This window comes from Phocoena sinus, chromosome 15 (genome assembly GCF_008692025.1).
Source record: "Phocoena sinus isolate mPhoSin1 chromosome 15, mPhoSin1.pri, whole genome shotgun sequence".
NCBI classification, from domain to species: domain Eukaryota; kingdom Metazoa; phylum Chordata; class Mammalia; order Artiodactyla; family Phocoenidae; genus Phocoena; species Phocoena sinus.
In genome coordinates, this window is record NC_045777.1 from 70,970,910 (window position 1) to 70,997,728 (window position 26,819).

The 26,819-nt window shown below is 53.1% G+C and overlaps 1 protein-coding gene across 1 annotated transcript in view; it reads right to left on the reverse strand.

The window, feature by feature from the left end:
- GSG1L (GSG1 like) overlaps positions 1-26,819 on the reverse strand; it is a 219,212-nt gene continuing 192,393 nt past the window's right edge. The window contains exons 5-7 of the mRNA XM_032605578.1: positions 26,149-26,316; positions 12,294-12,361; positions 1-541 (exon numbers count right to left, since the gene is read on the reverse strand). Of these exons, the coding sequence (XP_032461469.1) occupies positions 444-541; positions 12,294-12,361; positions 26,149-26,316 (334 nt within the window). The 3' untranslated portion in view covers positions 1-443. The remainder of the gene's footprint in view (positions 542-12,293; positions 12,362-26,148; positions 26,317-26,819) is intronic.

The window sequence follows — 26,819 nt, forward strand, 5'->3', positions numbered from 1 at the left end:
ACAGATTCAACAAGCATTTATTGAGCCCTTGCTGTGTGCCTGCTGTGTGATGCCCCTGGTGCCAGTGCCACTGCCCCTCCTTCAGGAAGCCCCACCCATTCCCTGCCCCCCGCAGGGCTCCGCAAGCTGGGGACCTCCTGAACTTCCCGGCTGGCTCGTGGGTCCCAGGTTTTCGGTGGCCGAGGTCTGTGTCTCTCCCGGCATCCCAGCTGCACCCAGCAGGGCTCTGCATGTGGCGGTGGCGAGAGTTAGGAGTTGCTGTCCCAGAGTCCCTCTGGCTGCCCTGGCCCCGTTTCCAGGACCCTGAGACCCAGGCAGCTGCGGGCAGGGTAGGCCACATGTGTCCCACACAGGCCAGGTTTCCAAAGGCGCCAGACCAGTGGTCTTGCAGCAGGGGGCTGGTGCCGATGATGGCCCGAGGTCTGGAGCCAGGCTGGTCGCTGTCACACCCAGTGCCCCAGGACCCAGCACTGGCGGTTCAGCTCTGGCACCTCCTGTGCAGAGCTCCGGGGCCAGGAATCTCCCATGTGTGGCTGGTATCCTGCAGAGAGACGGCGTGGTCAGTGCCAACGGCTGCCTTCCTCCACCCCCACCCCATCGGCCCACCGACCCCCACCAGCTCCCCACCCACCCATCTATCAAGCTGCACCCAGCTCTCTACCCACTGTCCCACTCACCGTATCACCATCCGCCCACCCAGCTCTCCACCTCTGCCACGCCCCCATCACCCACCTCTCTGTCCACCAGTCCACCAACACCTAGACATCCACCTGCCAGTATCCGCTGCCATCCACTCACCAACCCACCAAGATATCCACCATCACTCACACACGATCCCCCCAGGAGCCTGCCACAGCCCTAGAACCCACTCAGGCATCTCCCACCTCTCAACACACCATACGCCCACCATTGCCTCATCCAGCCTCCCAGCACCCCATAATACTCCCACCAGCCTGGCTTCCCACACACACATCTACCCATAACCTGAGACATCCACCCATCCGGCCACCCAGCCACTCTCCAACTCATCCGGTTACTCATCTGCTTCCCAAGCTGCCAACACATCCACTAACTCATCAAGTCTCTACCCCTTAACTCACCAACATACCCATCCAACAATCCCACACTGCCCCACCACCAACCCTGCACACCCACCTGCCCTGACATCCACCCACCAACTTTCCATCCCCCCCTTCACCTACCCATACCCTCACCTGCCCCCCAGCCACCCACCCCGTCAGGCTTCCCTGGGCTCCGCCGTGGGCTCCCATGTGCTCGAGGAGCTGTGGGAGGGTTAGAAGGAGAACAGTGTAGATGACTCCTGGGCCCCAATTGTACTTGACCTCAGGCCAGCGAGCAAGTACGTGGACGTCCCAAAGCCGGCCCTGAGCAGCTCCCTGGGCCGAGACATGGGGCAGAGACTCTATCGCCTCCCGCTACGGCCCTCTGCTCTTGACGGCCTGGGCAAGCACAGGGGCTGGGAGGCTTGACTGATCCAACATGCTCACTTTTCTGTTCTTGATTCTCGGAAGCTCGCTCCCCTGCCTTCACCCAAGCACCTCCTTCATGTCTTCCTAACACACCAGACCCATTTCCATCTCCAAGCTGGGACCTGCCTAAAATGCCCTTGTACCTACTGCTGAATTGAACACTCAAAGCCCAGCTCAAGTTTCTCCTCCTACAGGAAGCCCTCCGGACATCCTCTCTCCAGCCTCAGGGGTCTCCCTCTCTTGGAGCATCCACTCCAAGTGGTGCTCTGTCAGCAACACCCACCCCCCCCCCCAGCACTAGACAGCCCAGCAGAGAAATGGCTCAACCCCTGGAGAATATTCCATGGTGAATCAATGGAGCCAGAAAGATAAGAACAAAGGGGATCACAGGGAGGAGAGACTGCGTGGCATGGTGGGTGGGACTGGCTCAAAGGGCAAAGGGGAAAATGAACAGCGACAGAGTGCTTATAGTCTACACACCCTGCTAGGTTCTGTCCTCGCAAGCCTGAGCCCATTTTAAAGATGAGGAAACTGAGACTCAGCCAACATAAGCAGCTGCCTTAGGATTCACAGCTACAGGCCTGCTGGGTTGAATCAATTTCTTCCTGATTCGAAACTTCAGCATTAAAAGAAATGTGTTCTTTGCTCGTTTGCTTCCCCCTCCGAGCTCTAAAGGATGCTCAGATATACTTCTCATCCTTTAGGGTCAGACATCCTTCAGAGCAAGCCCCTTGAGGTGGGAATTCCTGCTGAAGCCAAGCGGCTGCTTGCACTCCTCCAAGGACAGACAGCTCATCACTCTTCCTCCACCCCCAAAGTAGCTCTGACTATTGGGAGATTCTTCCCCATAACAAAGGCTGGAAGGGAGCAGGCAAAGATGGGGATGGTTGTACCAATGGTGGGGAGTGTGCCGTGTGATTTTTTATTCCTTTGGCGTTTCTTCTATTTTTAATATTCTTTAATGTTGGTGCTTTGCTAATTTTACTATATTTTAAAAAGGGGTGGGAAACATTTGCCAAACATTCTGGAATCGTTTGGCCTCAGGAAAAACGTTTGTTTTGGCCCCAGTCACTGAAACAGTTGCATTCTTTGGAAGTGCCTGCTGCCAAGATATAGGTGCTGGGATTTTTTTTTTTAATCTAAAAGCAAATATTTGGTGCACAGAAAGCCTTGACTGTTTTTCTAAATGAGTATTTAGAAATGATTGTAGCTGCTTACCGTTGCCAATAGGCAGAACCTTGGAGAGGTTGTTGGAACAGAGAGAAAGTGATCATGTGATTTTAAGGAAAAAGAAGGGCCATGATCCTTATCCTTCTGTGAGTCAAAATCAGGTCAGTTCGCTGATGACTGGGGTCCTCCTCCCTTCTCTAGCCTCCCAGGAGGGGCTTGGGGCCCAGAGCCATTTACAGTGAGGGGAGCCCTGACCTCACCATACACCCCACCAGCCCACCACGACTCCTCACTCACTTCCCTTCTCCTGGTTCCTTTACTTTGGGGCCAGTCACCAGCCAGGAAAAAAAAAAAGCCTTATGCTATAAATCAGAGAATCCCACCTCAAAATGCCTACTGGCCCAAGCAAATGACGTAATTGGGTGAAGTGGCCAGAAGCAGCCTTTCCTCAGCTTTGGTTAACTGTTGCCGTGGGGAATGTGGGCTCTGATCTCCCAAAATGATCAGAGAAACTGAAAATTGGGATTTTGAAATCAAATCTCCTGGCTTTTAAATGATGACAACTAAGGCTTTTAAAGCATTTAAAACCGTCTGTGGGCCAAACAGCATCTCTCAGGCTCGACTCAGCCCACAGGAGGCCATTTCTGACCTCTGACTACTTCCCGGCCGGCGTCTTTGTCCCATGACTCCGGGGTCTCCCCAGCTAACCTGGGGACTCAGTGCCGTCAGGGACTGGGTCTGCTTCATCCCGGAGCCCGCAGCCCCCAGCACCTGGCTGGGCACAGAGCATGTCCTGAGCTGACTTTTTATAACAAATGAAGAAACCATGCGGGAGGAGAAGGAGCGATCCCTGAGCTGGAGTCATGTGCTCGGTCCACCTTCCCTGAGATTCTGTACATTTGAGAGTCTCTTTGCTAGCCTCTCCTCCTTTGGGTACAGACTCAGGGCAGGGAACTGTACTTGGAGTCTGATAGTCAAAAGGTTCAAATCCAGGCTCCACCACTGAAAAGCTGAGTGAACCTATTTTTTTTTAAAGCTGTGTGACTTTTGACAAGTAACTTCACCTCTCTGGGCCCGCAAATGGATGTTAGTTACAAAGGAGTCAGCAGACCCTGCAGGCCCCCTGCTAGAAGCCTTTCATTATGTGACATCAGAGAGATGTGAAAATTTAAAAATGCCAGTATAGAGGGGGTTTGGGTTCAACTACCTCTCTTCACAGATGAGGTGGCCAAGGCCCAGAGGTGGGAAGAGATCTATCCAAGGTCTCATTCAGAGGGTTGGCAGCAAGTACTGTGCTTCAAATTCCCTTGGAACCTCCCAGGCTTAGCAGAGTATTCAGCCCATAGGAGGTTCTCAGAAGATGTGATTTATCTTCCATTTTTGGTCCAAATATCAAACATGCAGTTTTTTAACATTTAACCTCTTCCAGCCCTAACATCTCAATCCCTCAGTGGGAAATCACTGTCTCAAACTCTCTCCAAGGCACCAAGATCCCGGGAGATCAGCTCTCAGCTCTGCTGAATTGTGTGAAATCACATCCACTGTTCCAAAATGGATTCAGTGGGTTGGAAGGGTCCTTCAAGACCAAGAGCGGCATCACAGATGTGCAGAGAAATGGGGGTGATCACAGGGGAAGTGACTTGTCCAAGGTGCTCCAAAGCCAGTAGGGGAATTAGTGAGGGTGGGCAGGCAGCTGTTATTGACGTTCTTGACCCCAGAGGAGCTCAGCTTATCACAGAAGAGCCAGATGGACCCTCTCCACCAGCTGTCCAAGGTACTGAAGAACTCTCTCCAGGACTCATGGGCCCATCCAGAGCCTACTGTCTGGCTGCCCAACCTTGAACTCTTATCTCTAGAAAGACTTGGGATGTGGGGAGAGATGGGGAGATGAATCAAGGTTGGCACTGAGATGTCTGGCTTTGGAGACCCTTCCAGCTAGTGACACCATCATCCCTCTTCCATTGCCGCCCTGACTGCCTCTCCAAGTCAACCCTGCTCTGTAAATCTGCATGCTGAGGGCGCTTCAGAAACTCCATCATATTTGGTAATATCTGTTTACTTGTTTCCTCCTGTTTTCCTCTTCTAGGCTGTATGTAACGTGAGGACACAGGCTAGCTCTGCTTTTATTCATCGCTGTGTCCTTGGCACCCAGCACAATTCCACACACAGTGCTGAGAGCGTAGATTTGCTGAATGAATACGATGGAGGATTTGGGAAGGATTTGTGTGGGATCAATGTGGAGGGGAAGGTTGGGTTTTCTGGTTTACCTTGGGGATGGGTTATCTCCTAGGAGATTGAATGGGGGTCTCATCCCTCTCTTCACTAAAGTCCATCTGCTGGGGACTCCTTACTGGGCCATAACATTCTCTCCATCTCTTTCCCACACTCGGGATCAGGCTGAGTCCATTGAACCTGCCACCTCTCCCCAGAGCCATTGATTCCTTCATTTCCTCATTTGTTGAGCACCTACTGTGTGTCCGCCTCCATCTGGGTGCTGGGTCTGCAGACAGGAGTCAGATGCAGACCTGTCCTCTGGGTGCTCACAGTCTAGTGAGGGGAAGAGATGACAAGAGCAAACATGCCTCCAGCTCTCACTGTGTCAGGAGCCATTCACCGTGCCTCGTGTTCACTGGTTCATTTAATCCTCAGAAATGGGAGTTAGGTGCCATTACTATGCCCGTTACACGGATGAGGAAACTCAGGCTCAGACAGGTTAAGTGACTTGTCCAGGGTCTTACTGCTGGGATTTGAACCTAGGCAGCCTCACTCCACAGGCTGGGCTTGTAACCACTATAAAATTCTCCCTCATCTACTCGAGCGCCAAGGAAGGGAAATGCAGAGGGGAAATGCAGAAGGGAAATGCAGAAAGGAAATGCAGCCCCCGCTAGGGGCTGGAGAGGGGACTGGTTACTATTGCTAGAATCTGAGCTAGACTTGGAAAGCACTGTGAAGCTCACAATTCCACTGGTAGGGTTTGTTTTTTTGTTTTTTGCCAAAGGGAGGCAGGGAGCAGGTCATTTCAGGCAGAAGGAACAGGGTGTGAAATAGGTTCTTGGCAGGTAGATGAGGTTCTCAGGAGGTGTGAAAAAGCTAATGATGTTGGTGGTTGGAGGAAAGCAAGACGGTCTGTGAGGCTGGAAAGCCCAGTACACGGGGCTGGAGGGGTGAGGAGTGCAAGGCTGCAGCTGCAAAGACGCTGGGTGCCAGGTGTAAATGGCCCGGCAGGCCCCTGGGGGTACAGGGTTTATCCTGCACCTGGCGTTTCTGCTGTATCATCAGACTTACCTGAAGCCAATTCCTGGCCTGCCCCAAACCAAGGAATTGGAATCTCCAGGGAAATCTGTATTTTAACAACTGGCCCCAAGTGTTTCTTAGGATCGGGGATGATTGCAGAAACACTGCCTTGGGCAAAAATGGGCATAAAGAACAATGACACAGCTTTGAGCTTAGAGTCGCCCAGACTTCTAAGCCAAGAAAAATGACACCGTTGCTTGGAATCCAAGGAACTTCGCCTGTAAAATGGAAACAGTCCTCAGAGAAACCACCCCATGGAGACAAAGTGAGCTCAACCATTCACTGGAAAGGTACTGAGGCCCAAGCCCGTGCTAGGCACAGGGGCTGCCACACAAATGTGGTGACAAGGTCCTGGTCCTCGTGACATTTCCATCCCAGTGGGGAGAGAGTTAGCAAAGGAGGATTCCAAGAGTGATGAGTGACTGAAAGAAAGCTGAAGCACGAATGGGATGGCTGGAGAAGGCTTCCCGGGGAATGTCCAGGAGGGTTGGCACAGGACCTGACACCCACCAGGGATGCTCTCACAGGAAGGTTTGGGGCTGGGAGGGGGTGGAGAAGACATGATTTTGTGTCTTAGGAAGATGGATGGGAAGAGAATCTGCCCTAGAAGCAGCAGTTTCCATCCAGAAGTTGCTGAAGAGCCCAAACAGGTGACAAAATGCAGACTCCCTCCTGGCAGCAGCCCAGGGACAAGTGCAGTTCAGAATGTGGTCTGTGGAGCAGCAGAAGCAGAGTCTCTGGAAATGCAGAACCCCAGGCCCCACCCTGATCTCCTCAGCCAGAAACTCTGGGGCGGGACCGGGCAATCTGTGTTTCAGGGAGGCCTCCAGGGGATTCCGATGCTGATACTGGCTCAGCTCTCTCTACCCCAGTGCCAGGGTCTCAGGTATCTCCAAGCTGCATGGCTGTCTGTGTGCCCAGCAAGTTGGCATTGATATTTATTTCAGAAATATTGTCTGTTTCCATTTTAATAAAGGAAGCAGACTCAAGCAGTACTATATTGGATTTGATTTTGATCTAATAAAAATGCCAAGTTGCTCTGAGCCCAGAAAAGTCTTCCTTGAAATTCCCTCTGCTATTTCGAGGGCAGCGGCAGCAGAGACTTGTCTAGATGGAGCTCCCAGAAGCCACCTCTATACCCAGCGAGTGACAGCCTCTCACTCAGCCCAGCCTCACACACACACCTGGCAAAATCAAAAGCTTGTCTCGGGCATTGAACTGGACAGCTGCAATCAGCCGCAAACCCCAGCTGTCCCTAAAAGGAAGATGCAGACACCTGGACCATATGGCAGCACTGCCTCCATCAAATGTCACATCTGATGTGCCCCCGAGCTAGCTGGTGGCATTGCAAAGCCCCAAAGGCAGGTTTCAAAGGCAAACTCTTTCCTCAGGAAGAAAAAAGAAAAAAATGTGGCAGAATCTATATCACAGCAGCCCAAGAAAAAATAGCAACTTTTGGAACAGTTAAGATAACCAAAAGTTCATGTAACTGTTTATGTAAAAGTGGCTTCTCGGGCGGGATATGGTGGGAGAAAATGAGAAGTTTAGAGAGGCAATTCAGCACCTACTGTGTGCCACCCACTGTTTTAGGCTCTCAGGATACAGGCGTGAACAAAACAAGACAGGGTGCCTAATCTCATGGAACCCAGCGGAGAAAGGCAACAAAACAAAAACCAGGTATGTAAGTATAATGTCAGAGAGGTACAGATACGATGAAGAAAAGAAAACACAGTGATATGAGGTCGACTGGGGAAGCTGGTGCAGGTTAGGGGAGCTTCTCTGAGGAGAAGCTTAAAGAGGAGACAAGGGACTTCCCTGGTGGCACAGTGGTTAAGAATCTGCCTGCCAATGCAGGGGACGCGGGTTCGAGTCCTGGTCCGGGAAGACCCCACATGCCACAGAACAACTAAGCCCGTGCACCATGACTACTGAGCCTGCACTCTAGAGCCCGCGAGCCACAACTACTGAAGCCCATGCGCCTAGAGCCCATGCTCCACAACAAGAGAAGCCACCACAATGAGAAGCCCGCGCACCGCCATGAAGAGTAGCCCCTGCTCGCCACAACTAGAGAAAGCCCATGTGCAGCAACAAAGATCCAACACAGCCAAAAATAAATAAATAATTTTTTTTTTTTTAAAAAAAAGAGGAGACAAAGCCAGCCATGCAAAGATTTAGAGGGAGAGCTTTTCAGGTGGAGACAAGAGCACGTGCAGAGATCCTGTGGAGTGAATGAGTTCTGTATGCTCAAGAAAGAGAAAGGCCAGGGTGGCTGGAGCAGAATGAGGGAGGGGAGAGTGGGAAGAAATGAGGTGGAGAGTTTGGGGACCAGAGCAGGAACGGCCTGGTTCCAGGATAATGGGAGAGATCTACACGCCAAGCTGAGTTGTACTTCCCCGGGGGGCCAGAGATCTCAACAAAGTCAATCTGCGTCTCAGAGCCTCAGCCTCTCAGTCTACACAATAACAACAATCAACCTTCCTTCCCAGGGCTGTGCCAGCTGTCAGATGAGACGGCTGTGAAGTGCTGAGCGGGCCCTGCACACAGTAAGTGCTTAATAATGCAGGCTCCCTGGCACTCCTCCTCCCCCGTGCGTCCTGCTGGCAAGTCAGTACACCAACCAGATCTGAGCAGTTGCTCAGTAGAGAAATATTGCAAAACTTGTCCAGGACTTTCCAAAACATTTTCTTGGCCAAAATCCCACTAGCAGCTAAGAGGCCGCATTCTGGAGACGGTGTCATTTCCCTAGACGATCAGGCTGCTCTCCAGCCCATGAACCATGTGAGGACCCAGTCCACAGGTGGCTGGGCCCCGCATCCCCAAACGCTGCCTGGGGTCTGGCAGATGGGGTGTGCCCAGCCCACATTCGGGTGCCTCCCCGTCAGCTCCGACAGCAGATGGGGTCTACCTCTTCCTCACTGTTGTGACTCTGAGACCCCAGCGCCTCCGCTGGTCCCCCGGGAAAGACAGCCATCTGCATAACTCGGCTACCTGATGAAAGGCACACATGGCAGAGGTGCTGGGGACTCTGAGGTTCCTTTCTTCCCCGAGAGGCTGGGACCTGGAAAACCTGTGGGAGCCACAGTCCCTTCCCCACCGGCTTCCATGCTTCTCTTTGAGCCCCAGGGTGTTAGGACCTCGTGGCTTCTCCATCTCTCCCCACCCCATACAATCTCCCTCGACGGTCTCAAAAGTCCCCCAGCTTCAACTATCTCTGTTCTCAACCCTACACGCCCCTCAAACTCGTCCTCTCCAGGTCCATCAGTGGGTGACATCTGGCCCTTGATTGCTGGCCTGAAAGTTCTGTGCGTATCTTAGGTTCCTGGCCGCCTCCATCCGTCACCTCAAGTCACACAAGCTGATGCTGTGGGTGCGCCCTCCCTCCCAGTGGAGCAGGCAGCTGACCTCCTACGGCGCCAGAGCTTTCTCCACCCACCCCAGGAGAACTCATGCACCCCACCCTACCCCAGCAGCCTTCGAACAACGCCTGAGGAGAGCTACTGTCATGTCTGGGGGGGAATAACTCAGACCGTGTGCTCTGCACTGGCTCCCCAAGTCACCCAGCAGGGCCTACAGTGATAACCAGCCTGGAGCACGGCTTCCACCTGCCGGCCTTTCCCTGCTTAGTCTGCCTCCCCAGCACCTATTGTATTTTCTGGGATCACCCAAATAAGGTGCTTGCTGTTGGGTCCTTATCTCAGGATCTGCTTCCACAGAAGCACAAAGCACTCAGATCCGGCAAAAAATTCTTGTATCCTCCCACTTTTATCTCTGTTGACACAGGTCAGGCCACCGTCACTCCGGGGGATGAGGGGACAGCATCTAAGCTGGTCTGCTGGCCTCTACTCTTCCTCCCCTCCCATCCTTTTTCCACATTGCAGATGGATGGAAGGAGGGATGGATAGATGCGGATATAGGTAAAAATGATGTAGACACAGATATAGATACAGCTATAGATACAGATACAGATAAATAATCTGGGCAAGTCTCTTCTGTGCTCACAATGCCCCTCCCCCCCCCACTGCAGAGCCAGCTCCTTCCCATGGTCCTGCCTCCTGGGCACCCCAGCCCCGTCTCCTCCCGCATCCCAATCCCCAACCCCCATCGCTTCCCTGCTCCGGCCACGTGGCCTCCAGTGCTGGCTGCTGTGGAGACTTGGCACCTGCAGCCCCCGCTGCCTGGAAGGCTCTTTGTTTGACTGACTCCTTGTATTTCCTTAGGCCCCAGCTCCAGCGGCCCCTCAAAGAGGTGGCTCTAAAGAGGCCTCCCCCGATCCCTCTTTATCATCACGTTCCTTGCACTTGAGATCACCATGCTTGTTTCTGAGTTCACTTCCTTCTTGATTCTCCCTCCCTCTGGACTCCCACCCCGCAAGGCAGGAGCTTTGCCTGCTCTGGCTCCCGGCTGCATCTCCAGTGCCAGCACAGAGGGTCTGCACAGCTCAGTATTTGCCGAGGGCACGAAAGGTAGAATTCTCTGCAGGCTGTTGACCTGGGGAATGCATGTGATGCTTGGGAGGTGAGGTGGATGCCAGGACAGAGGTGAGGGGCTGGGTTGGGGGTGCAGGGCTTCTGCTGTCCTCACTTTCCATCCCAGGGCTCGCTTTCAGGGCCAGATTTGCTCTCTGGACTCCTTCCATCCTCAGCCCTCAGGGATCTGGCCTTTCCTCCTCCCAGCTCCCCAGCTGCCCCCAAGACAAGCCCAACGACCCCTTTCCACCCAGGGCTTCCTGCCCACTCTGCAGGGGCCTCAGGGGGCTCCGGCCCAAGCAGGGGAGCCGGTGGCCCTCTGGAACATGCCAGGGCTCTCAGCCTGTGTCCCTACCATGTGCTTCCTGAACCCCTCTGGTGGATTCCTGCTCTCTTCTGTTATCCCTGAGGCAGGTGCTCCCCAGCCTCCTCCATGCCCTGGCTCCTGACCCCTTCCTCCAGGAAGCCCCCCACCCTGACACCTGCCATGACGCCTCAGTCTGTGGGCCGAGCATCCACCCCAGTTCCTCGGGTAGGCAGTTAGCATTCTGGACATCTTCCTGGGCTGGTGTCTCCTACAGGAGCCTCTTCCCTCAGTGTGAAGACCAGACCCTCTCCTCCTCTCCAGCCAGGCCTCCTCCCAGACTCCTTCACCTGCCTCCATCTTCTCCTCTCAGCAGAGCCATTTCTCACTCCGTTACTAGGATCCCAGGGGTTGGGGGCAGACAAATCTGAGTTTAAATCTCTGCTGTCTTAGTTCAGATTCCCCAGAAGCAAACCCTGAGATAGGAATTGGAGCAAAGGGGTGACACTACAAAGATGCAGTGAAACTTGACAGAGTGGGGGGGACGTGGTCCAAGGGAGGGAAGGCGGCCAACCCAGGCAGCTGCTAGACCTGGTAAACCTGGCTAATCCTGCAAATCACACACCTTGGGGCAATACCACTCAAGGGGTGAGGGAACCAGGGTATCTATATGCCAGCTTCCCTGGCACTTCCTGCCTTCTGTGGGTGGAGGTAGGGCAAGCCCCCAGGCACAGAGATGCAGATACTGGCAGCTGGGAGGCACCGTAGCTTCCTAAAAGGTCTGAGAGATACAGGCAGGGCACAGACAGCACCTGCTCTAAGGGCTCTGCTACTGACTAGCTAAGCTGTGTGACCTTAGGCAAGTTGCTCCACCTCTCTGAGCCCTCATTTCTGCAAAGTGTGCTTAGTAATCCGGGCTGTAGGGTTGGCGGTCAGCAAGAACATGAGATCAGGTATAAAAAGCCCTTAGTACAGAGTGGGGTGGGCAGGGAGCACGGGGTGGGCATTCAGCAGGCTCGGATGAGATTCTGCCACTTTAGTCTCAGCTCCTTTCTTTTCTGTGCACAGCAAGGCCTTTCTCTCCTTTGACCTCCCCTTTGCTTTCTGGTCCAGACATTTGCTTTCTGAATAGGAGCCCTAGACTCTGACCCCCACAGTGAGGCATATGAAGTCAGTGCATTCTGAGCTACCACAAGTATCCACTGCTCAGACAGATCTTGTGAGCTATCACCTCCCTGACTTGGCTAGCTCTGCCCCGGAGCCGTTGTCCCTTCCAGCCAATGGCTAACCCTGGCCTGGATGGAGCTGTGGTTCGCCTGCCTGTCTTTAAGGCACCCCCGTGTCCCTCTTGCTCCCTTAGCATTCCGACCCCATTGCAAGGGCCATGGCTGCCATGTGCGGAGGACTTGCTCCGCTAAGACCCCAGCCTCAGTTTCACCATCTGCAGTATGTGTCTGGGGGAGAATGCAGGGGGGCAAGGAGAGGTTGGCCTGGCCCATCTCCAGGGTCCTCTCTTCTCAGACGGCTCACGAATCTGCAGCACTGGCTCCTGCAGGCGAGGCCACTTACGGGCAGGGTATCTCTCGTGGCGGCAATCCAAGCGAAAGTCCTCCTCGTGCCCATCCCCCTTCTCCATCCTGGAAAGAAAAGAAGCCAAACGCCGGTGTAAGAAAAAGCAGGCTGAGCCGGCAGAGACCCGGGACCTGGAAAAGTGCAGCCCCGCCCCTCTGGGGAACATTTTGCGAAGCAACGTGGCCCATCGTCCCACGGGATCCTTCCCACGGCCCTGTGAGATGGGCATCGTTATCTTTCCATTTTATTGATGAAGAAACTGAGGTATTGAAAGGTGATGTGACCAATCAGGTGCCATGCAGCTGATAAATTAGAGGCGGAACAGGGATGCAAACCTACGTGCTCTCACAAAAAGATGTTCAATCACGTGCAAATAGCATATGACACGAGAATGTGTACAGTTTGATTTGCTTAAAAATTACACACGAATATGCACAAAACATTACTTGCCAGAACATATACCAAAGGGTTAGTGGTGATTAACCCCAGATAATGAGAATATAGCGGATAAAATCTAAAACCTTCTTTTTGAACTTACCCCTATTTCCTGATTGGGGGGCAAAGGACTTTTATTAGCTGCGTCACTTTCTTTAACTAAATCAAAACATTCCCTAAAGACATTTCTACATAGAAACAAAGCCCTGGTCTTCTGACCTCTGCCACAGTGCTCTTTCCCACCAACAACTGTGAGAATTTCTCCTCTGGCATCTCAAGATCACTGCACTTCCAGAGGGAGCTGTCTCTACTGGCCTGGCCGGGGACGGGATGACAAGCACAGAGGAGAGGAAGGGTCAGAGTGAAAGCAGCTGCAGATTCTCCAACACAGCTCCAGACCTAGACCCTCACCCCCATCCCACCGATGACTGAGCCAGAGAATGGGCAGGGCCATAGTCCCACATGGCACTCCTCCATGTGTAACCCAAACACATTCCAGAGCTCTACGAGGTCCGGTCCACATGTACCTCACCTTTAGACAAACATAGCCTAGGCCTCCAACGTAGAAACAATTCCAACCATTACTGTATGTCCTAAAGAACACCGAAAGCACCCCCAATTCCTTATCTGTGGCCCTGCACCTTGACATCGGCTCTCTATTCCTTGCTTTGCTTTTACTTGCCTTGCAGCTGTCCTAGAACTTCTCTCAACTCACATCTCACTTTCAGTGCCCCCTACACTCTCTCCAGTGCCCCCAGCATGGAGTCTTCCCTCTTCCCCACCCTCCTCTTCTTTCCACTGCTCTCCTCTTTTCTCTCACACAAGGATGTCTCAATTCTTTCCAAAGCAAATGCCCCACCCCTGTTTTCTGACTCTTCCCATCACCTCTTATTCCTAGCTGCATAGCTGTGTCCAGAAGCTTGGGGCTAGAGGAGACGTGGGACAGGCGGTGGCTGACAAGCAAGCAATGCCAGAAGTGTCCCCAGTAGACGGGAAGGAAATACTCATGCGATGATAATTTGGGTCTCCTAACAGTGTTACGCATTCAGCAGGGATTTCCTGAGGCCCTGCTCTGTGTAGTTTGTACCAGATGCTGTAGAGGGTGGAAATGTCTACTTCATAGTCTCTGCCCTCAAAGAGCTTCTAGTCAAGTAGGAAGTCAAGCATGCACACGAGTTAGAAAATCCCATGCATTAAATAACACACTTCGGGATTGCCTACGATAATGTCTGTACCAGGGGCTATAGGCCTGTGCTTCCTAGGAGACAAACTCTGAACACAGATCTTATTAACAAGGACCTTCTGTGGCCTAGGGAGCCCCAGATGGCAGAACAAAGGCCTGAGTGTAGATGCTATAGGAAGGCAGATATCCTATAGATAACTGACGCTGTAGGAAGGTGCAAGGGAGGTTCAGTATAAGGGAAGATGTATTTTTGTTTGTTTGGTTGGTTGTTTTTTTGATTTTTGTTTTTTAGTGGAAACATCCTTGTTAGTTTCCTTATAGCACAGGCTCGTTTAAAAATATCCAACCCTATGGCTTCCCTGGTGGTGCAGTGGTTGAGAGTCTGCCTGCCAATGCAGGGGACACGGGTTTCGTGCCCCGGTCCGGGAGAATCCCACATGCCGCGGAGCGGCTGGGCCCATGAGCCATGGCCACTGAGACTGCATGTCCGGAGCCTGTGCTCCGCAACAGGAGAGGCCACAAGAGTGAGAGGCCCGCGTACCGGAAAAAAAAAAAAAAAAAATCCAACCCTATAGACAGAGCAGAAGTCCCCCTATAATTAAACCTCCATGAAGGGAGATCACCACAGATAGTAGTTTAGGGTTTCAGAATTAATATTTTTTTTTACATAAATAGCCTCAAATTAAACAGACTTTTTGTAATCTGATTTTTTTTTTTTTTTGCAGTTGAAAAGCAGCCACAGACAATATGCAAACAAATGGGCTCATTGGGGTTTTTTGTTTGTTTTTTTTTTTTTTGTTTGTTTGTTTGCAGTACTCGGGCCTCTCACTGTTGTGGCCTCTCCCGTTGCGCAGCACAGGCTCCGGATGCACAGGCTCAGCGGCCATGGCTCACGGGCCCAGCCGCTCCGCGGCATGTGGGATCTTCCCAGACTGGGGCACGAACCCGTGTCCCCTGCATCGGCAGGCGGACTCTCAACCACTGCGCCACCAGGGAAAACCAGGGCACATTGTTTAATACATGATTATGTACAGCAGGTGGTGGCCTGGACTTGGCTTCCAGGAGATAGTAGATTTAACCTCTGGTCTAGCCAGTGGTTCTCCATGTGGAGGCCCCCTGAAGTCACCAGGGGAGTTTCAAGTTGCCCGGTGATCACAGTGTACAGCCAGGGTTGAGATTCACTTGTGTCGGGACCAGCAGAGGCTTCACAGGAGGAAGCGATGCTGGAGCTGCATCTTGAAAGTCACAGGACGCGCTCGCCTCTCAGAGAGCTGGGATCCAGCCCAGGTCTACCTGTCTTTCTGCTGTGCTGTGTGGCCGTTCTGGAAAGATCTGCTTACTTGCACAAATGCAGCCCTCTCCACCAGGTTCGCCAATGAAAATAAACGGTCTGCAGGGTCCTGGCAGCTGTCTGGTGAGTGGCTAACGCTCGGTTACAGCAACGCCTGTGACCCTTCGTCCCCCTAACCCCCGTGCTTCCTGGCAGGAAACACGTGAGGACAAGAGGATGCTTTAGGCACAACTGAGACCTTGGGCCCTGCAGTGAGGCGGGATCGTGGCTGAGCCCAGCCACGATGAATGGACAGCTCACCCGCTCTGAATCTCTGTGATCCAGAGTTTTCTACGTGGCCATGGGCAGGACAGTGGTGGTAGGAATGACTGTAGGACAGCTACCACCGTCCCACTGGTTGTTGTGAGGTCAGAAACCCAGGACCTGGCACAGAGGGAGGGTTCAGAACAGAGTAGCACTACTATTGGTTTTTAATCTGTTTAATCATTGGTCTCCCCACAAACATTTTAAACTCAGAGAGAAGAAGGATGGAGTTTATCTCCTTCTCCACTTGTAGTCTCAGGGTCTAGCACAGCGATGGCACAAAGTATCCCAAAGAATGTCAGAAGGGAGGGAAGGGAGAGTGGGGTAGGTAGGGAGGCAGGGAGTTGAGGAAAGGAAGCCAGGGCTAAGAGCAGACCACCGGGGAGGCAGCCCAGGTTCATCCAGGGAGGCTGAGCTTTGTATTGAAAGAAAAGGAAATACTCAAACATCACTAGATGGCTATCTTCTTTAATTTGAAATACATCCTGCAGGAAATATTATGTGCTTTCTGAAGACAGGGTTGTTTTTTTTTTTGATGGTGGTGTGAGGGGTGACCCACGAATCTAAATAAGTGCCTTGAAGGGTTAGCAGGGGATGCTTGGGGTGAAGCAGTGCTCAGAAGGGGCAGCGGGTGGGTCCCAGGGCCCCTCAGGCCCTCCACGCACCTGCTGTGTCACCTTTCTCTCCGGGTCTCAGCATCTCCTCTGTGAGCGGGTGGAGCTGTCTGAGTCTGCACATGTCCCTGTCATCCCTGAGCCTCGATTTCCTCATCTGATAAATGGGCATAATGATGTACCCACTCTTAGGGTTGTCGTAAGGATTCAGTGAATAACACATGCTCTAGCTCCATCTGTTTGGCGTTCTTATAGCACTGCCTGCACTTGCTACTGTCACAACTGTTATTATCATCGTTGTCGGCATCCTCATCGCTGGGGCCTTTGCGGTCGGTCACTCTGTGACTCCACCTCCCAGCTCCTGATGCAGAAGGATATTATTTTAACATATTAACCAATGCTCCCCCTCAAAAACCCCCACACCCCTTCCTTTCATTTCATCATTTTGACCTCGCTGTGTCAGGAAAGGGATGTTTTCCAAGAAGCAGAGAAAAGGCTTCAAAGTATGAAACACCTCTGGATTCAGGGCAGAGGGAAGCACAGGGAGTCACAGCACAGCCTTATGCCCCAGAGGAGAAGAGTCTCCCCAAACTGGGGACAAGGAGAGTCAGAGCAGAGGCTGAGTGAACCGATGCTGTGATGTACAGAAAGGTGAATGAGCCCTAGGGAAAGGCGACAGAAACAGAGGTAACTGCTCAGACTTTCACAGGAGAGAGAAATAAACTTGTACATTGTTTAAATCCTCATTATTTGCGGTATATTTACACTGATTCAAACCTGTATCCCAACCACAGAGGCATTACCATCGTCATCATCATTACCATCATCCCCATTTTACAGATGTGAAAACTTTGTAACTTGCCCAAAGTCTAGTGGTGTGCTGGTAAAGATCAACAACCAGCTCTACAAGAGAGGGTGCTCTGCTTTGGGGTGTCTGTGGACCTCTGTGGGGTGAAGACTCCCAGCACGGCTGATCTGAAGCAGAGAAAAGGCTTCAAAGTGTCAAACACCTCTAAACATCACTGAACGTGTGATGTCACTGAACATGGCACCAGGAAGGCACCTGTACACTCTGCTCTCATGGGCAGCTCCACCCTGGCAGTTGGCTGGGGGCAGGGCAGGGATTTGAACTCAGGTTTATCAAGAAACAGGCCCGGGCTTCCCTGGTGGCGCAGTGGTTGAGAGTCCGCCTGCTGATGCAGGGGACACGGGTTCGTGCCCCGGTCCGGGAAGATCCCACATGCCGCGGAGCAGCTGGGCCCATGAGCCATGGCCGCTGAGCCTGCGAGTCTGGAGCCTGTGCTCCGCAACGGGAGAGGCCACAACAGTGAGAGGTCCACATACCGCAAAAAAAAAAAAAAAAAAAAGAAAAAGAAACAGGGCCCAAGCCTGTTTCCATTGTGCCCTGCAGATTCTCGGCTGGCAAGGGATGCTCTGTCAGACTCACCATGGGTACACCTATACTAGGAGGTCCCAGGGGAAAGTGGGGCTGGGCACCATCCAACACAGGCTCTCCCAGAACAGCCAGCAGGTGTGCAAATGGCAGTGGGGGGTGTGACCACACTGTCACAGAGTCACTGCCCCAATGACCCACAACATCTGGAATCGGGTTGAGCCTGGGCATTTGCTCTTTTTGAGAGAAGAGAAGGACGCAAGCGATGGAGCAGGGAGGCTCCAAGGATTTGATGGTTTGAACAAATGCCTTGTCTTACAGAGAGACCCCTGGCACCTGCCCATCTAATTCCAGAGCCACGTGTGGCCACAGCAGCTGGGGCACTGGCAAGAGGTCTACCAGGTCTTACCTCTGTTGTGGCGGGAGCCCCAGGCCTCCCCAGCACACAGCTCCCAGCACGCTCTCCAGCTGCCATGGCCCTCTCTGTGCCATCCTCAAAGCCAAACACTTTCTTGCTGCCCCAGGCTGGCTTGTTTCCCAAATCTCCAGTCACTTCCTGGTATAAAGTGGCAGTCTACGTGGTGGGCTTCTCAAACCATCTGATAAAGGACTAGGTTTTTCCCCCTTAATTTTCAATCTACCTCGGACCAAATTTTTAATAAAATACAATAAAAATGAGTTGCTAGAAAATGAAACACACACACACACACACACACACACACACACACACACACACAAAAGGTAAGCTTGGGTGTACCAGCGATATCAACTCACTATGAAAGTTTCCAAACACGTGTCTCAGTTCCTCTCCTTATATCATCATGGACATTTGCAAATGGGCCCTGGTCCAGGGACCACACGTTTAGTAGCACTGAGGTGTGGAACCCTTCTTTATCCACTGGCCTCTACTGGCCATGTCCACCTCCTGACCCATAACCGGGCTGCATCTGCTCTGTTCTCTAGTCCAACGTTTCCCAAATGTGCCAGTGCCCACAGATCACCCGAGGAGCTTTTAAAAATGCAGATTCTGGTTCAGTGGGTCTGGGGCAGTGGGTCCAGGGCAAGGCCTGCATTCTAACATGTTTCCAGGTGGGGTCGATGCTGTTGGGCCCCAGACCACATCTGAGGAACTAGGCATTGGACCCTGGGCTCTGGGCACTTGTGAGGCTCCGCAAAGGGTCAGCCCAGTCACCTTCTACGTCCTGGGCTGTCACCCAGTGGGCCCAGGCCTCCAGTGCCCTCCCCACAGTCCCAGCTGCAAATGAGCTTCACCAAAGAGTCCGCAGTAGTGACGGTGGGAAGGAGGGCACCCGGAGCCCTCCCGCCTCCACTGGGCTGAGATTTGGAGAAAACATGGAGGTCAGGGAGCAGCTGTCCTGCAGGATCATTTCCAGTTCAAGAACCACTCTGTTCTTTTCGCTTTCCTTTTACAAAGCATTGGTCATTGAGCTAATCTTGGGAGGGCCCTGAACCTTCCATGGTGCCATCTCTAATTTCTGGGCACCTCGCGAGAGGTGCGAGGCATCCCTGAGAAGTAATATTCAAGCAGCGAGAGTGGAAACAGACAGGTAAGAGGGAGCTGGGATCGAACACTTCTCAGAGGTTAAATGGCTAAGAAACAGTCACAGAGGACAAAGAACACAATGATTTTTTTTTTTTTTTTTTTTTTTGCGGTACGCGGGCCTCTCACTGTTGTGGTCTCTCCCGTTGCGGAGCACAGGCTCCAGACGCGCAGGCTCAGCGGCCATGGCTCACGGGCCCAGCCGCTCCGTGGCATGTGGGATCCTCCCGGACCGGGGCACGAACCCGTGTCCCCTGCCTCGGCAGGCGGACTCTCAACCACTGCGGCACCAGGGAAGCCCGAATGCAATGATTTTTAAATGATGCACTGATGATGGAATGAAGGATGAAATTAAAAGAAAATTTGTCAAATAAATGACCACAGGTAGGAGATTAAGATTCTATAACATCCCAGCAGAAGTGCCATTCCAAGACGGCGGAAATAAATGGATTTTTTAAAAGATTCTTTTTTTCCTCTTTTGCCATTTTGTAAGATCATCGTGATACAGAACAGTTGGAAAATACAGGGAAGATAAATAGCTACAGTGCCAGCGCCCTCCCCTGACCTTCGTGTGTGGCTGACAGTTCTACCTCCTGTTTCTCTACTGGGTTTTAAAAAGAGATACCTCTTTTTAAAGGTAGATTAGATTTAAAGGTAGATTTAGAGGTAGATTAAAAAATATCTACCTCTAGATATTAGCGCCTTGAGATTATTTTGGGAACAGCATGGGCTAGAAATTATTACTCAGAAAAACAATCACTAGCGTTAGTGGAGCCCCTACCCCCGCACCCCGTGCCCGCCTTCAACAGTTCCAAAGGCCCCTGACAACATGAAAACCTCTACACCTGACTTATCTCAAAAGTCAAAAGACCAGGTGAGCAGAGGTGAGCGCACCTGAGCGGCGTGCTGTTCCCCACGGCGGCAGCAGTGTGGGAAAGGCCATGCAAGCAAGACCAGTGGCAGCTCCTAGAGGACAAAGGTCACCTTGGCCAACAGACTGACCAGCGACCTCCCCACAAGGCTCCTTCCCCTCTGCTGTCACCCTCTCCATCCATTCCTTACTTGGGAATAAAGAAGGGAGTGGACCTGTATCCCTGCCCCGTGGAACTTGCATCCGTAGCCAGTGCTGAGAGAGGACGGGCGGGGGAATTCAGTCCAGTTCAGAATCGACACTTGAGGACTTCCTTGGTGGCGCAGTGGTTAAGAATCCGCCTGCCAATGCAGGGGACATGGGTTCAAGCCTTGGTCCAGGAAGATCCCACATGCCGCAGAGCAACTAAGCCCGTGCGCCACAACTACTGAGCCTGCGTGCCACAACTACTGAAGCCTGCGCACCTAGAACCCATGCTCCACAATAAGAGAGGCCACTGCAATGAGAAGCCCACGCACCGCAACGACGAGTAGCCCCCGCTCGCCGCAACTAGAGAAAGCCTGTGCGCAGCAACGAAGACCCAACACAACCAAAAATAAATAAAATTGATTCTAGAAGAAAAAGAAAAAAAAGAATTGATGCTTGAGGTAAGATCTTCAGGCCCAGAATCAACAAGGCAAAGAATGGGGGGCACCCCAGATAGAGAGGACAGCCATCCTGAGGCTGCACGGAAGCAGAACGACTCTGTCTGGGGAACTTCCAGGAGAGGGGCAGCTGTGTGCAGGCGAAGGGGCCCGGGTCCACAGGGAGGCTCATAAGTTATGGGGGGGAGCTGGGTCTTGTCCTGGGGTTGTGGGGAGGCACTGCAGTGTTTTAGCAGAAAGATGAGGGTAGAGGCACCCTGATCACATTAGCATAGTGAAGAGGCTTTGGCTGGTGGGGGAGGACAGATGTGGGATTTACATCTCACCTCCACGTAGGAGATGAGAGCTGCTGCCCTGGACGAGGATGACGGGAGTGAAGACAAAGAGAAGTGACCCACCCGTAGGGGAAAAGCACTGGATTTGGGGTGTCCTGACATGATGTGCAGATGTCTGCTTGCACAAGCAGGACCATCCTGGGGAGAAGCATGGAAATAGGACCAGGTTTGGGGGAGACCATCATGAGTGGGTACTGGCCATGTTGATTTTTGATGCCTTTGAAGATCCAGAGTGGAAACACCAGGGAGGTGGCTGGATATGGGGCTGGGGGTCAGGAGGGGACTAAGAACTCAGGAGTCCTGGTGCGTATGTGGCTGCTGAGGCTAATGTCGAGGAAGGGCCTAGAACTGACCTTGGGAGTATCTCCATTTAACAGAACAAGGAGGAGGGGGTGGGAAGGGCTGCCTGGAGCCCAGAAGAGGGGCTGGTGGGAGCTGGGGGAGGGTGTGTGCACATCATCTAGGCCTCTGGGAGCTGGTTCAGCGGAGTCAGGGGTGGAGGGCAGCTTGCAGTGGGTTGAGCCATGAGGGGAGGTGAGGAGGTGAAGGCCAGCCCTTCCAAAGGCTCCTGACAACAGACAGGAGAGAGAGCAGAGCCAGTGGGGAGTGGGGTCCTTACGGCCCTTTCTGCTCCAGTCATGGGGATGGGTAAAGAGGGGGTGGTCCTCCACTATGCCAGAACGATTTATGTCCAAGCCAATCGCCCCCAGGTTGGGGTGCAGCGGCTCTGCATCTGCCCAGAGCCCCGTGAGGCCTGGCACCCAGGAAGGAGGCTTGGGGACGGTCCCCATGCCGCCTTCTCATCCCAGTAACATCCAGTCCGCTACTGCGCCAGCACCCCCCACCCCGCCCCAAATGCTGTGGGAGGACGAGAGATGAGACAGCCAGGCCAAACTCCCACCCATACCCTACTCTCAAATCACACCAAACTGCTTAGAGTTTCCTAACTACCCTTGCGTGTTGCCTGTCCTAGCCTTTGCTCGCACTGTTGCCTGTGCCTGGGAACGCCTTCTCCCACCCACTGCCCGTCTGGCCATGCGTGCTGTGCGTACCTTTAAAAACCTGGCTTGAGGGTCTCGTCTGTGAAGGCTTCTCTAGCCTCTGCCTTCCCCGGGGTGCCCAGCCCTCCACCTGGAGTGACCTCCAGGAGACCCCATCGCGGCACCCAGGGTGATTTGCTGCACTCCCTAGACCAGAGCCGGGGGGCCGGCAGGTGATGGAAGAGGCTGGAAGGCTCTGAGGTGAGTGACTCACCTGGGGACTCACAACTAATAAACTGCAGAGCTCATTCCAGCCCTGGTCTATTTCCTCGTGGCTTCCACGGGGTTAAGTGAGAGTGTACAGGTAAGGCCCTCGCACAGTGCTTGCAACAGAGGGGACTGCACCACTATAACGAACAATGTAATTACTACGGATAGCTGATAACTTGTTGAGCATCTGTGGCTCTAGGTGTCAGGGACAGAGCGGAAGCCAAGAAAGCTCACTGCTCTGGCGCGCAGGCAGATAAAGTGCATGCACAGGTTCAGAGACTGGGACGCGCACCTCATGCCTTGGAGCAAGCGCATGTGATGGGGTGATCCGACCCTGGGGAGGGCAGCTGCGCTCCTCCCTGGAGGCCCCGGCCCTTTGCTCCCACCCACCCACGGCGGCTTCCCCGGGAGCGGGATGCTGGCTCCGTTGAATTCCCCCTGGAGTCCAATCCAACAGGGTCTCATTTCCTTCCCCGCATTGTTACACGAGATCTGAACATCAAGCATTCACGAAAGCCCCGATGTGCAGATATTCACCTTTCGTCCTGCAGCTTTCGACCCTCCCCTGGGAGACCCGATTAAGACGCCCTTCTTGGGGACGATAGGCAGGGTGAGGCTGGGAGGGTTTAATGCCAGACGTTTCTCAGAGCTGGGACAGGCAAGTCTGCTCAGAGTTAAGTAGGCTCGCCCTCTCCCACAAGCCCAACATACAGGGGCACACTGGCCCCTACACATGCATACGCGCACACACGCACACACACACACACACCCCTACCTTTCTTCCACACACCACTACATTTCACAACCTCTGAAAACGGTTCGGAATCTGCCCGATCACTCTTCAGACTCACAACTGGCTCCTGCAGAGAAAAATCCAGCAAGACAGGGATGGGGTGCAGTGGGGTGGGCGGCAGTACGGGCCCTCCTACTCCATCAGCCTCCACAGGGCACGTCCTCAGTCAGGGGTGGCTCTCCGCTGATAGGAATGGCAAGGGCGGGGGCGGGAAGCGCCTGGGAAAACCTGCACCCTCTCCAAGGGCACGTCTTATCCCACAGCGCTCTTCCGTATTCACAGTCCACCTCGCACCTCACCCACCTGTTTGCTGTGGTTATTTTTATTTTTTTTGTGGTACGCGGGCCTCTCACTGTTGCGGCCTCTCCCGTTGCGGAGCACAGGCTCCGGACGCGCAGGCTCCGCGCCGTGGCTCACGGGCCCAGCCGCTCCGCGGCATGTGAGATCTTCCTGGACCGGAGCACGAACCCGCGTCCCCTGCATCGGCAGGCGGACTCTCAACCACTGCGCCACCAGGGAAGCCCCTGCTGTGGTTATTAACGTGCTTCTTAGATGCCCAATATCCACAACGCTGTCTTCACCTCCATCCTAAGCTAGTCATTCCCAAGCTTTGTACTTTGTATCAGTCGCAGAAGGGACACATGAAATGCCCTCCATGTGCCACGCACTGTGCTTACCATGTGACCTGGGTCCAATTTGAGCCTTCCCAAGATGACGAGAGCTCTGGGTTCTCCTACTGTAGGTCAGCGGAAATTGACCCAGAGGGGCTCAGTGACTTGCCCCAAGTCACATAGCAGTGAGAAGACAGAACTGGAAAATTCAGGTCAGGGGGGCCCTCAAACCCCTATTCACTCCACAGCACGCCCTGTTCCCCAAGGAGTAAGAAACGTGGGCAGGGGGGCTCAAGGATCTCTTCCCTCACGTCCCTGGCTATGGTTTCAGGGACTCTGGCCACTGCAGGAGTTCAGCCCTGCTGCTGGGTCCCCACAGACCTGTGTAGACATCTGTCTGTGTGCTCTGAGCTCTTTCCAGAGAAGGCACCAAAAAAAAGAAAGAAAGAAAAAAAAAAAAAATGAACAGCCCAGCTAAGCTGAAATGTTCTCCTTGGAGAGGAAGGGAAATAAAATTTGATGAACCTCTGCATAATGTTCAAGTTATGAACGTGTAAAGTGATATTCTGCACATATGCTGGGAAGCATTTATCTTCTCCCACATCGTTGGGGCCTGAGCTGTTCAGGACCAGCGAACAGCAGCTTCTTGCTGATGAGGTATAAAGAGGTCCTGTCTTCTGCCTCAGGAGAACGAGGGTGCCCATGGATGCTCCGGGCTCTCCCACAGCCCAGGTAACAGAAGATGCGGTGTTAATGGAGCAGCTTGAGACACCAGGCTGCTCATGTAGCTGCTGTAAACATTTCCTGAGCACCTACTATGGGTCCCATGCTCTGCCAGTCATCACCACCTTCCTAGTGGACGTGCTCTGTCCACAGCTGTGAGCAAGGCGGGCCTGTGTGCCAGGCTGGCCTGACCTCCCTGACCACACCTGACAGGCCCAGGACTGGACAACTGACCTGGGACTTTGATGAAGGGGCGCTGGGATGCTGAACCTGCCCAGTGATGGTGGGGCTTGAGCTGAAAGTGGATGAGGCAGTCAGGGCTGAGGTCTCAAAAGAGAAGTATTCAGCCAATCACACACACACCCCAAACTGACCCCCAACATGTTAAATGAGCACCTATTAGGTGCCTGGCCCAGTCCTCGGTGCTCAAAATACAGTGGGGAAGAAGTCAGCAGAGCCCTTCCATCATGGAGCTCACAGTCTACAAACTACCAAACAGATAAACAAATAAAATAATGTCAGGTTGTGTAGGTGCTATGAAAAAATAGCAATGATAAAGAGTGACTAGGACAGGGTGTATGGGGGTGTACAAATTTAGATGAAGTCATTAAGGAAGGCTTCACTGAATATGTGACATCTGAGCCATGACCTGAGTGAGCCAGCCAGGTGAGGATTCCAGGCAGGGGCACAGCAGGTGCAAAGGCCCTGAGGTGGGGATGAGCTTGTAGTGTTCAAGAGACAGAAAGGAGGCTCATGGGGCAAGGGAGAGATGATGGGGTCTGTAGCAGTCAGAGGGAGGTTCCGGTGTGGCCCCCACCATCTTCCACTGTGCTACTTCTTGGCTTAAACCCTTCCATGTGCCCCACGGAGAGTCCAACTCCTCAATGCTGCCCAGCCCCATGGTCTCCTTCCCCCTTTTCCTCCTCAGAGTCTGTCATCAGTCCTGAGAACCTTTCAGTTCCCTGCCACCAAAAGGCATTATGGCATGTCCAATCAGCTCCCCAAAAGCAGGCTATGATAAAGATTTGGGTACAGGTAGTTTATTTAGGAGATGGTCCCAGGAAATATGATAACCATTTGCTTGTCCTTCCATCCATGCATCCATCCATGCATCTATGCATCCATGCATCCATCCATCCAGCATCCATTCATCCAGCATCCATCCATCCATCTATCCATCTATCCATCCAGCATCCATTCATCCATCAGCCATCCATCCATCTATCCATCCATCCATCCATCCATCCATCCATCCATCAATTCATCCACATAACCACCCACCCAACCATAGATACATCTGTCCATCCACTCAACCGTCCATCCATCTATCCATACATACATCCACCTACTATTTATTGTCATCTTCTCTATTCCCAGCTGGACTCTAAGGACTCAGGTGATCAGATGTGGTCCCTGACCTTGAGGAGCCCTCCTCCTCTAGCAACCGTCACTGATCCCACTGCTGAGTCTTTTTTTTCACTCAGTGCTGTGGCACAGCCCAAGAAGGAAACCTTGGTTCTGCCTCTCTGTGACCCTATCTTGGTTCTAAGAAGCATGGGGCCCAAGGGCAAACACTCAAACTTGATTCCCTTCTTGGTTTCTCAGGCTCTGTTCACATAAGCCCAAGGCTACCTCATGCCCCATAAAACATTAAAATGTCCCAGAAATTCCAACATAGTGGGGTCCAAACTCTGCCTCACCCAGCCTGCCCCTTCCAACCCGCAACCCCCCAGAACACTTCTGTCAGATCATTCTAGTTTTCGACTGGCGCCCTGTGGCCACTGAGGCCAGGCCTCGGGCTTCTGATTCCCAGTGGTGGCCAGAGGTGACCCCATGTGCACTGACCTCTCCCGGAAGTACTTGATGGCCTCAGGGTCTATGAAGGTCGGCTCCTCCCGGTAGCCCTGCTCAAAGACCTTGCGCTTGTGCCGGAACTCAATGACCGTCTTGGTGTAGGAGTTGAGCGTGGTGACAGAGGCTGCCATGCAGCAGGTAAAGGAGCCCCACGCCAGGCTGCCAAGAGACGAGGAGAGAGGTGCCACGGTGAGGGTGGGCAGGGGACAGAAAACCACACCCACCAGACATCCAGACCTGAGCATGTGCTGCCCCAGAGAAGATCCCTGCCCCACCCGTGGTCTGGCCTGGGAGACAGCATTATCTGTGCATTGTGATGCAGACACCACAGGCGAGAAGAGAGCGGGTCATTCCATCCACAGGTTGGCATCAGGGAAAGCGACCAGAATACAACAACGCTTGCAGTCGGTCTTGGAGGATGAGTGAGAGTTTACTAGGGGGAACAGCATTCCAGGAGGCGGGAAGAGCGTGTGTAAAGGCGTGGAGACAGGAGGCAGTAGGAAGCACGCCACAAACCGTAGGAGGTTTGAGGTGCCGAGTGAGGGGGTGTGAGGAGGTTAGTTGGAGTTGATGATGGAAAAGTAGGGGGGGGTCAGATGCCCTAGTAGCTGATTTTCCGTGAGAGTTAGATCACCCTTGTTCACGAGTGATGTTGGCAAAGG